The sequence below is a fragment of the Ixodes scapularis genome, unplaced genomic scaffold (genome assembly GCF_016920785.2).
Source record: "Ixodes scapularis isolate PalLabHiFi unplaced genomic scaffold, ASM1692078v2 PGA_scaffold2__306_contigs__length_199485367, whole genome shotgun sequence".
Lineage (NCBI taxonomy): Eukaryota > Metazoa > Arthropoda > Arachnida > Ixodida > Ixodidae > Ixodes > Ixodes scapularis.
In genome coordinates this window covers 49577940-49589445 of record NW_024609857.1, presented here as the reverse complement: position 1 = coordinate 49589445, position 11506 = coordinate 49577940, and the positions used below count along the sequence as shown (strand labels likewise).

General features: G+C 43.3%; 1 protein-coding gene across 4 annotated transcripts in view; it reads right to left on the bottom strand.

Annotated features, from left to right (window-relative positions):
• Nucleotides 1-3193: 3193 nt before the first annotated feature.
• Nucleotides 3194-11506, bottom strand: part of LOC8037016 (solute carrier organic anion transporter family member 74D) — a 97415-nt gene continuing 89102 nt past the window's right edge. For all 4 annotated transcript variants that reach the window (XM_042291855.1, XM_040216024.3, XM_029989179.4 and 1 more), the window contains 4 exons: nt 8599-8737; nt 7643-7827; nt 6928-6992; nt 3194-4021 (listed from right to left, as the gene is read on the bottom strand). In XM_042291855.1, coding sequence (XP_042147789.1) covers nt 3675-4021; nt 6928-6992; nt 7643-7827; nt 8599-8737 — 736 coding nt within the window. In that variant the 3' untranslated portion in view covers nt 3194-3674. The remainder of the gene's footprint in view (nt 4022-6927; nt 6993-7642; nt 7828-8598; nt 8738-11506) is intronic.

Genomic DNA, 11506 nt, shown 5'->3' with positions numbered 1-11506 from the left:
GGGGCACCCATGACAAAATGCTGTATGAGCGGGGGGGGGGGGGGGGGGGAGAGGAGGACCCATGCGAAATGGAAGATTTTGGGGGGGGGGGGCCGGGTCCCATGGGCCTCCCCCCTGGTTACGTGCCTGTAACTGGTTTTCTTTTGATCAGCTTAACTAATAAAGAAGGTCATCGTTCTCATGCTCTTCCGGTCGTGCAGTCTCTGTGGTAAAAAGGCATCAAATTCTAATTCACTGAGGCCGCATGGCTATTGGAACACGAAAGCAAGTGCTCTGCTAATTATTTTAACATATCAACCAAAGGACAGGGATTGGTACTCCCATGACATTTCGAGGTGGGGTGGGGTGGGGGGGGGGGGGGGGGGGGGGTGAATTGAGAGTACCGAGTTTGCATGCTTGTCGCCGAATTTCGAAACTATACTGTTATTGGTGATGTTGCTCTACAGTTACAGCTCTTGTCAAATAATAATAATAAAAAGCCGCTACGTACATCTTAATAAAACAACTTACTTAGCACATCTGCCAAAGTAAAAAATTGTAAGGACTGTGCAATATTGCGGGTATTGTGTTTAGCTGCAACACTGTGTGGTATTGCACCACTGTGTGACGCAGGTAATAACAAATCTATGTATAATAGAGTACCCACTTCGCGGCACAGATAACAGATGACACAAACACGACATCGCTGCTGGGCGCTTTTCCACATTTTTCATTGCGGTTCATCATATTTCACCACCAAGTTGGTGCCTAGCATGAGCACATTCTGCCACAAGTATTATCTTTGACAATAATAATCCCTGCAGAAGGGGAACAAGGGGGACAAAGGACAAACGCAAATCCCCAAACCACAACTGGCTGACTGGTGCGCGACCGAAAAAATCCGCCTGGTCTTGGTATCGAACCGGGGACCTCTCCATTTCCAGTGGAGCGCTTTACCAATTGAGCTAACCAGGAGTTAGATTTCAGTAGAGCAAACAGGTTTTATAAACTGCTACCAGTCCAACACCAAGGGTGCACGGTCTGCATTTTAATGTGATGATAATAATAACATTTATGCAAAGGTGCAAGCGAGCTCCAGGTTTGCTCAAATGGTAGAGCGCTCTACTGGAGATGGAGGGGTCTCTTGTTTGATACTAGGACCAGGCGGATTTTGTCGGTCGCGTACCAGTCACCTAGCTGTGTTTAGAGATTGGTGTTTGTCCTTTGTTTCCTTTCTCCAGGGATCATTATCGTAATTCTTGTCCAGCTCACTTGCACCTTTGTATTAATTACGTTACTATATTGTGACTGAAAAAAATGATAAAGCCGCCGATCGCTTGTTATTGTTAACTGATCGCGCTCTGTAACATATGCTTTTAGCATTACGTTATATAAAGTGTTGAGTAAAATACTAGACACAAAATTCATTTACTGAACTAAACTGCAAAAAAAAGGCAAAATTTGTACTTCAAGTGTACGTGTAATATACCTGTGCTTTAAAGTACACGTCTATTTATTTGAAGCAATTTTTCTTGGTCATTCCTTTTCCTCGCGATACATATACCAACGTACCAAAATTACCAGTTACCTAGTAAGAGCAAGCAACAAGAGCAGCAGTGCAGTTCGTAGTTTATTAGGCTAGGACTTGGTAGATTGTTCGGCGAAGTAATTCGCCAAGCAATCTTCTTGGTGGTTTTCAGTGTTTGACATGCCTGAGCAGTACCTTGAACGCTGTTAGGTAGCCAGGCCCTGGATGGATACGTCATTTGAGCTTCGGAAATAAATTATTGTATCTTATCTGAAAACTTCCAGAAACATACGAAATCCAATCAGATAGGCACTTACAGAAGCTCCTACAGGTTTACAGCCCTTTCGTGCACAAAGAACACTAATATGTGTTCTCCCAAATTAGCTAAAGTAATAAGACTGATTGCTAGAATCCCCCCAGAAAGGTGCAGTGGCAAAATGAGAGGACGCATTTTTTTTTTCACTAACTGCGTAATGCCAGGATAATTTTTTTTTTAAATGTACTTCAGTAAGATTACAATCTCTCAGCTTTAAAGACAGTTATTTAAAATCAAAATGACTAAGCAAACGTAATTTACTATAATTATCTATACGTATAAAAGGTAAAGCTGAAACTTCACACTTACCTTTGCATTTCTAATAGTATGGCATCAATATGACGGCTATTAGTGACGTGCATTTGTTTATCACCTTCCCATTATTTGAGGAGTTACTACACAGGTGGTTACATGCATCACGGCTTGTTCTATTGTTTCACCAAACGTGATTATAAAAAAATTGGCTTAGTTTTATAGAAGTTCTTTATTGTTCGGCTAAATAAGCAAGATTTTTTAGGGAGTTCCATTTTGTCAATCGCATTATGTAAAGTTAGCATAGAAATTCAGCGACAATTGACCAGTGTCTCATGCACTAACGGAAAGCAAAACTCCCGTCAAAATGCCACTGTTAAATATAGAGTAACTTTAATTGTAGCGAAGTGTAAATACCCAACGTAAAGAAAAAAATCAATAGGCTATACGGCAATTAAAATACTGCAACTGAATTACTAACCAAGAATGGAACTCATGAGCTTCGCAGCACTTATTCCCAATCATCCTTCTCATTGGCTAAGCTGGTTAAAGAAACACCAATGATTGGTCTTTCGAGTGCCATCGCGGTTCAGTATACACTAAAAGACGCCTGAGATTGTGCAGTCACTGACAACTGAAGAAACACAGGGCGTAGCGAGTTCCGAGCAGCTCCTTATCGCTCTTGAGCCAGTGAGACTGCTGCATCAGCTGATAAAAATTCCAAAAATGCAAATCACGAAGCATGAAGATAATAAGTCATGTCCTGCGCATCTTAAGGTATTATTGTCTGGGGTCGGTGAGTTTGTTTCCTCCCTGGGGATCGGTTCGTCGCTTCATCTCAGAAACAAACTCGTCCAGCATTTTCAAATGGGGCAGTGCTTGTGTGCAGTCACCCTGCCAAACTACGTTCCTATCGATGGCTGGAATGACATTCTTTAAAATAAAATGTCGACAATTTTTGCTCCACTGCCACTGTCTCTTTTGTTCAGAGTTGGTATTTGTCTCATCTGTAATGGCAAGAGGAAGCGAGAAAGATGTTTTCACAGGCAGTCTATGGTTCTATTAGTTCAGTTTATTACTTTTATTTATGAGGACTGCATAACTTGTTAGTCCTGCGATTAAAAGAATCAAACTGTTAGTGTACGCCAGTGAAATACACGCTAATTGTGTCTTCTCCTTCTCTTTCCAATTCAGTCTCAACTGGACTTCAAAAATTATTAAATAAAACAAACATAAGTACGAAAAACAATGACCCAAATAGGTTCCGGGGAGATTAGAATGCGTATGTAGTAGATTTTCTTTTTTTTTTTTTTTTTTTAGAGACTGAAACGTCATAGTGACTTTTGTAGTAATGGTCACCGTTGAGAGATTGATGGAGAAACTTGAAATAGAAATGCATTGCAAAGAAAAATTTTGAGATTCATGAGTATAAATACGCTACCAGACGGTGACGAGACTAAAACGCTTTTGTGTAATGTATATAGTTGAAATTAATACGATGTGAATGCTGTGAGAGAAGCATTCACAGCCATCGCGCGCCTGGCCGGCAGAACGTCGTATATACGCACTCTCTTTCGAACGGGCGCGTGACAACACTGGTCACCTCGTTAAACTTCGCACCTCCCATCTCCCGGCCCTGTTTCTATATTTCTTTGGTCTTCGCACTTCTTTCAAAGCCAGCCCGCTGACATTCGGACTGCCTCTCAAAGACTCTTCAGCGGTAAAACCTTCATCGTAAAAGTGTTCGATCCTGTTGCTGTAGTAAACCACGGCGCCATGAAAAATGCAGCTGATGACGAGCAGCAGGGCCGACACTCCATGTATCAGGTACCGGAGCTTTTTCAAATTGTAGACCCAGCAAGCACCGCGGTGACCGCAGTGGTCTTCCCACACGATGCAGCAGGCGTCGATGATGGCTCCGAATATAAGCGGGTAAGGAATGAAGGCTGAAACAAACAAAATACCCACAATGACAGTTGAGGCGCACGAGACTACGATCACTAAAACGAACTCTCTAACCTGTGCGTTTTTTCTTGTGTTAGACGAATGTCATTATCAAGGTTAAGTTGGGAGACGAATTTTTTAGAAGGTCTTGTTAGATTTGTTTTGTGTATTTATTTTATTTTTTCAGTACCCGCAGCGCGTTTCTGTATATAGCGAGGGGATAAACACACACAAAAAGAAAAAAAAATTAAATTAACAGGTAATCATCTTCAACAACATTTTAAAACCTCGCGAGATCAAAAATATTCTGACACATCTCGCGACGTTTAAAGCACGCTTCAGATTTCGCGTCACTCAACACAACGCATCACAGTTCGCGACATTGAATACAAATAAACGATACGAAACCTTATCCCTTTGACTACCCCAAAGTGTGCCGAACTTATACATAAAGAATATAATTATAGTGTACTGTGTTAACTTCTGCCTGGGATTTATCTTTTACGTAATCATATCAATAAAATGAATCTTCCATTTTTAAAACAGTACAAAAGCCATCGTTTGATATAACCGAGACAACAGCAGAACGTAATGTGTTCCACTGGCAGCATGTTTTTCTATAAAAGAAACTCTTAAAAGCCGCAGTCTTGCACCTATACTCACACATTTTATGAATAAGATCCACACGCGCAGATAGGTAATATTGGGGAAGGCTTCACGTGGGATGCCAGTCTGGGAGTGACATATACAGTAGAAACATTTTAAACGAAGCATTGCTTTGCAGCCCCCCCCCCCCCCCCCCCATTCCAGTGTATTCCATTTCAACATTTGTCTTGAGCGCATTGGGGGGGGGGGGGGGGGGAGGGTAGTTTTATACAGTGCAGGCATATTCTAATATAGGTATCACGCTTGTTTTATCTGATAGTTCCCGCGTAACCCGTGGAAAGTTTCGAGTATTTCGGCGCGAGGAACTCAAAAATTTTGAAGCTTTTGCGACGGTGTAATCTACACGCCGATGCCAGCTCAACGAGGATATGAGGTAAACACCTAAATACTTGAAATCTAAAACCGTTTTAGAGAGAAGCTCTTACACGCCCGTTTCCGTGTTTTGCGGTTTCGCCGTCGGCGCAACCGCGCTCAATTTAGCTTGACGTCATGTGACCTCAGCACCGATTCAATTCCCCGCTAAATTTAGCGGAGAAAATGATGTCACATGACTTGATGTCACGTCAGCGATGAACAAATTCCGTTTCTCCGCTAGATTTAGAGGAAAACTGAATTGATGGTGGAGGTCACGTGGCGTCAATTTTTCAGCTAAATTTAGCGGGGAAACTGTGGGAGGAGAGGAAGGTACGGAGGAGGAGGATGGTAAGAGGAAAAGGCGAAGAGGGGGAGAGAAGGTGTTAGAAGAAAGGAGGAGGAAAAGAGGAAATGCGGGGAGCAGGAGGATGAGAGGATGAAGGTAGGAGGAGGAGGAGGGGCATACCCTCTCCTCTTCCTCAAATGCTGTACTCCAATTTCGCGTTGCAGAAATTTGTAAACGTCTTTCATTTTTTTTAATCGAGTGTTGTTCATATCGTAACAAGAACTGGCGGTTGTTCGTTTTCTAGAAAAAGCCATGCACACGATTTCATCTAGGTTCAACTTCATCCGCCATTTTTCGCACCGTGTATTTATAGTATCTAGATCCCTTTAAATTATGAAATTGTCACTACCACATGTACTTCTCTATATAATATACAACCGTCTGCGAACATTCTCATGCATGAAGTGACATACTCATTAATATCACTTACATAAATTAAAAAATAGTAAAGGTCCTAAAACCGACCCTTGTGGGACTCCTGATGTTACTTGTGCAATTCTTGATTTACTTACATTTACTATTCAATGCTATAAAAAAAGAACTTGAAAATAAACACGTTTTCCCGCTTCGTCCTATTGCACATACGTATTTAACAGTAAATGTGCACTAACTGGCCCAATTTGCTACCAATTTTTCAATTGAAAGAACCTGCTTTTTAATGCATACGTTCAAATCTCATTAAAAAAAATCTTCTGAAAGGTTTAGGAAGACAGAACGAGGCTGAGCTTCTGTAGGAATAAAAATAAAACAGCGCAATGACACGGACAAGAACAAGAAGGTAGACGAACAAGGCTCTGACTTACAACTAAAGTTTATTCATGCTAACATTGAGTATAAATACTGTAACGTCATAACAAACAAACAAAGAGAAAATACATGACATGGACGCCACGTGCAAACTAGCCATCGTCATGTATTGTCTCTTTGTATGTTTGCAATGACGTTACAGTATTTATACCCGATGTTAGCACGAATAAACTTCAGTTGTAGGTGAACGCCTTGTTGGTCCACCTTCTTGTTCTTGTCCACGTCCTTGCGCTGTTTTAATTTTTAATCGTGAAATACCGACTAGCCCAAACTTCTACGTTAGTCAACTTCTATAGGAAGCTAGATTTGCACAACGAAAGACCTTAACCTCTTAACGAAACTTTTGCTTCCATACTAAGGCTCCCAAAATAATATGTTTTTTATGCTTCCTATCAAATTTTATTTCATTCCTGTTTTGCTTAAAAGTCTGATTGCACCCTATTATAGGGGAGGGGGCTTATGTTGTAGAGGACCTTCGTATCATGCGTGGAAATTTTTGACGATCTACATTTCCTGTTGAAGTAATTAAATCACACGTAATAATTTGACTATACTGAGACCTACAAATTGTTTTCGGAATAAGAGGTTATGCTCTGGTAACGCAGACTGGGGGGACAATACCAAAATAAAAAATAGTTTTTTTACATTATGCATGAAATACCGATGGTTGGTAACCATAGAATCACTTAGATTTGTTGGAGAGTTTCAATGTAAACAAAGAAGTAAGGGACTCACCGAAGATGTTCATGATGAAAGACGTGATGGTGAGAGCAATAGTCTTGTCCTGTGGCTCGATGGCTCTGAGATTGGAGCAAGGCCAGATTATTAATTAGTACATCAATCATCAATATATGAGGCGGAGTGACTCTGAGCTCGCTAGTTTTGTATGTGCGCAGATACATTTAACATTTGACTAATACAAAGACTTACCCGGACGTGTCCTCACTAGTTTCTTGGTATAAACTATAAAGCATGCCATTTTGATGTAGGCTTTTGTTTTAGAGTTATCACTATAGATCTAATGTTCTTGGAATGCACTTCCAGAAGGGCAAGAAAATACATTACAGGAGCGGCCATGTCATGATACAGGCTGTAAAAGGTCCCGGTGGCTGTTTGTAGATACGCAGGTTGGCGTCTCTGTCGATGCAGTGACCCAACCGGTGGCTTCCAGACTTTCCGTCAACCGGCCGACTGCACTTTTAGCTACAATCGAACAAGCGTCGTTCACACTCACGTCTGTTGCTCTGACACCGCCAGGATCGCAGTGATCCACCGTTACGGCGTCCCCAATCGAAATTCAAAGGCGCAATGTGAAGGCATGACAAGCGCACCATTCGGAAGCAAGTTCCAGGCGCCGTGCTCGTCGTAGATAGAGCCACTAAACATGTCATGCTTCAGATTTCAAAGTTACGCCAGTAAAGCAATTCGGTCGTATTGTTCGTATACATGCCTGAGGAGGAGGAGGGTCGATCCTACGTGCGACGTCGACAGGACAACTTGGATGAAGAATACCACTCCGGAGAAGGTCATCATGGTTCCCAAGCAGTCCTGTTCACACTTTCCGTTTTTAACATCTCCGTGGGAAAACTTGGGCCTCCCAGGTTCGGACTGTAAGCACTGGCAATCGAGGAGGTCCTGCGGGACACCGGAGGCGTCTCGGTTTATTGAGGCTCGGTGCGTCTTAAGATTTGTAGGCATGTAAAAGCATTTCCGGTAATGTTGTCAGATGCCTAGGTTGATATAGTGCATATACGTTGTCGCACCTAAATTTTCTGAACAAAACACGAACGTTGCACTTCCCACAAGATAGAGGCATTATTTGCGGCACCAAAAGGCGTAGTTGTGTGTGTTCATGAAACACAAAACGTTATTCTCTGAAAATGCGCGTCGTCATGTGTGTGTGTTGTTGCTCATGTAAAAGACGTTGCGCATCATCAGAGGTCCTTGTTACACGGCTTTCTGCTCGTACTGCTCATGCTGACCTGAATGCAGGGCTGATGAAATAGCTCCGTTGGAATGAGTACTGTATTTTTTCGTCTAGTTATTTATTTAATTAAAACCTTGCATTATGTCAATTTGTCGTTAACGCTACAGCCACTCGTGATCATTTACAAACAGATATGAGTTTTTTTTTTCTTTTACTGACAGCCCTACAGAAAGCGGGGCATGAAGCATAGGTCATTCACAAAAAAAATTAGAGCATAGGCGAGCGACAATAAAAAGTGGTAAAAACAAAATATTTGAACGCTCACGCCTGCTTCGATAATTAAAAAACGTAGGCACTTTTAAAAATAACGTTTGCAGTTGCCGGGTACGAAACAGGCACGAAACTTGTTTGAGGTGTTTGCACCGGCACGAAATAAACACTCCATTCTTAATTTTGGGAGGAAAAATATAACCACTAACCGTTTGATTCAGGGACTGTGACCCACAGCCCGCGAAACAGGCCGAGAAGTACTGGGTACCCGTGCTTAGGTCACACACAGGCTGGCGAACACTCGTGGAACAAATGCATTCTGCGTTGCACTGGTTCTGTATTGTGAGCCTGAAAACAAACACGCCCGCATCTTTTTTTGGAGCGTGAGCTACACTGGCCGAAGTTGAGCCGTTTCGCGTGGCTCCTGGAGAGCCGTGCTGCGCATGCGCGGGGAGCAGTGATGTAACACGGCGCACAGCTGGCGCGCCGGAGCCGCCGCCGCCGCCGCGCTCCGCCGCCGCCGCGCGCGCCTTGCCGTTCTGCGCATGAACTGTGTGTGGTGGCTGGTAACTTCAATCGCGCTCCAGACTCTCTTCGTGTTCCTTTGAAGGACACGTTTAACCTGGACTCAGCCGGTGTTCCAACTGTACAGACAACCCAATGGGGAACCACCATTGATCTTGTGTATCAGAGACAGACAATCGATTCCAAATACTACGTTAATTGGGGCCATAGAGACGGCAGCGTGTTACTACACTGACCACCGAGCCGTATTTGTGGCAATAGAGAAGCGACCAGACGTTGAACAAAAACAAATTAATAAATATACATGTGTCACATAATGCGTATACCGTGTGTGTGTGTCATTGAAGCAACAGTAAGCATGATAATCAAGCTAATCCTAGACAACCAGGAAAGCTAAGAATAACCAGCTGAACCTAAGCTCACGCTAGTTATATCCTGGCATAACCAAGCTAAGCCACTGCAATTTTTTTTTAACTGTAGAAGTGCGACGGTTTAGTGACGCTGTATGAAATATGTTCGCCAAAGCGTCGACCTGTTTGTTAGCCCTTTTTGGATGGGGTGCTATCGCTGAATCAAATCACTCTTCCTCAACCATCTTAATAAGCAAAAAAAAAAAAAAAATACAGGCGATAAATTTCAGATTACAGCTGTTCTGAGCGGTTTATTGTTTTCAGAAAATACAGGTCATGACAGGCACGTAGCCAGGGGGGGGGGGGGGGGGGGTGCCATAGGGTCCGGCCCCCCCCCCCCGAAATCTTCTACTTTGCTGGGGCCTCCTCTCCCCCCTCCCCCTCACACAGCATTTCGTCATGCCTCCCCCCCCCACCCCCAAAGAAAAAAAAAAAACCCTGGCTACGTGCCTGGGTCATGATACTGGTCATACTAATGTCGCTTTAGAACGAAAAGGAACGAAAGCCTTTTGATCGAAGCTGGAGCGGATTTTCCTGTAGGCCAAACAGTTTGCTGAAAGTAGGAACGCCACGCTCTTTGCTTCGCGTAACACTTTGATTTTAGGAAAGGGCAGAAGCTCCTCAGCGAGGTCTCGGTGCGATCATCCAGACACCCAATGTCTATGAGGACTTGCGTATTTTTTGGCGTAGTCAAGATAATCCCGCAATAGCAAACTTGCAGTGTTTAGGAATAAAAAAAAAAGGAGAGCACAGGCGTCCGTTGCGTTGCCTGGAATGACTTCACTCGAAATCTGCAAGGTGGCAACTACGTCACTGGGAAGTCGAATGGGTACGTGTGAATGAACATTCACTGGAACAAAGTACTCATTTAAAATCAGGCCAGGTGCCCCCCCCCCCCCCCCCCCCAATAAAGAAAAACAAGTTGCGTGGGAGTTTGCACGTAATAATACGACTCCTAAGCTTCGACCTGAATTAGAGACGATGCAACAATGCCCATATTTTCGTCAGAGTTCTACCCTTGATGAGTGTGAGCACGTGCGAAACAATGAACAAAGCGAGAGATTGTTAGTAGCAGCAAGCAGTGATCGCCGGTGTTTTACATTTTGGTGATACCAGGTTTTACAAGCTACAAGTATATTATAGCATGCAATAGTTGGTGTCCCGCCAAAAATAATCCCTGGAGAAGTGGAACAAGAGGGACAAAGGACAAACGCAAATCTACAAACACAGATAGCTTGTGCGTGATCGAAAAAATCCGCCTGATCCTGGCACCGAACCAGGGACCTCTCCATTTCCAGAGGAGCGCTCTACCAGCTGTGTTTGGAGATTTGTGTTTGTCCTTTATCCACTGTTTTTACACATGTACGCGTAGTCTGTCTTAATGACAGACTACGCGAACATGATTATTCTCTGAGAGCCACAGTAGGAGGACATCTCGCAACACATTGTAAAGAGTGCAATTGCAATCCGCTATTCGGGGAAACAAGAATCCTAGAGAGGCACAAAGATAAACTGACCCGCGAAGTTGTGGAAGCCTACCACGTCATATCCGCCGCTAATAAATGCATAAGTGTTGAATCGGTAGCCTTAACAAGCAAGGAAATAGACTTTTTAACACGGACAATGAAGAACCTGCACGAGTCACGGTTGTCGCGAGACATCAGACACGATGACAAAGCGACATCCGACCACGGATGAGGTGTTCGTCTTCCTCTCTGACTATGGTGACCCCGCACAAGCCAAGACTGATGCAAATACACCCTGCACCACGGCAACGTAAAGGCCAACAATGGATTTGGTGTTTAGACAAAGAACTAGTGTCTCAAGCATGTGCCCGCGAGGGAACACCCTACTATGTGTTTTATATTTCTGTTTGTTTTCCTTCTTTTGTCATCTTTATGGGGATCTTGACGATGTTCCTTCTCTTCATTTTTGTAAATATAGCTGTAAGTAGCGCTCTTTCCTGTCTCTTCTCTCTTCTCCATACGTGTCCGCTAATACCGTTCAAATGTCTAATCACCAACTAGCCCAGTTATGAACCCTTTTACAGTGCTAAACGTCCTTTTTTTTTTTCTCTTGAGGTAAACAACGAGTATAGAGCCGCTAACTACGCTACGCTTTGACTGTCGGTACTCCATCCCCTGATTTGCTTATGGGCGCCGCCATTTTGGTACTTAGTGCA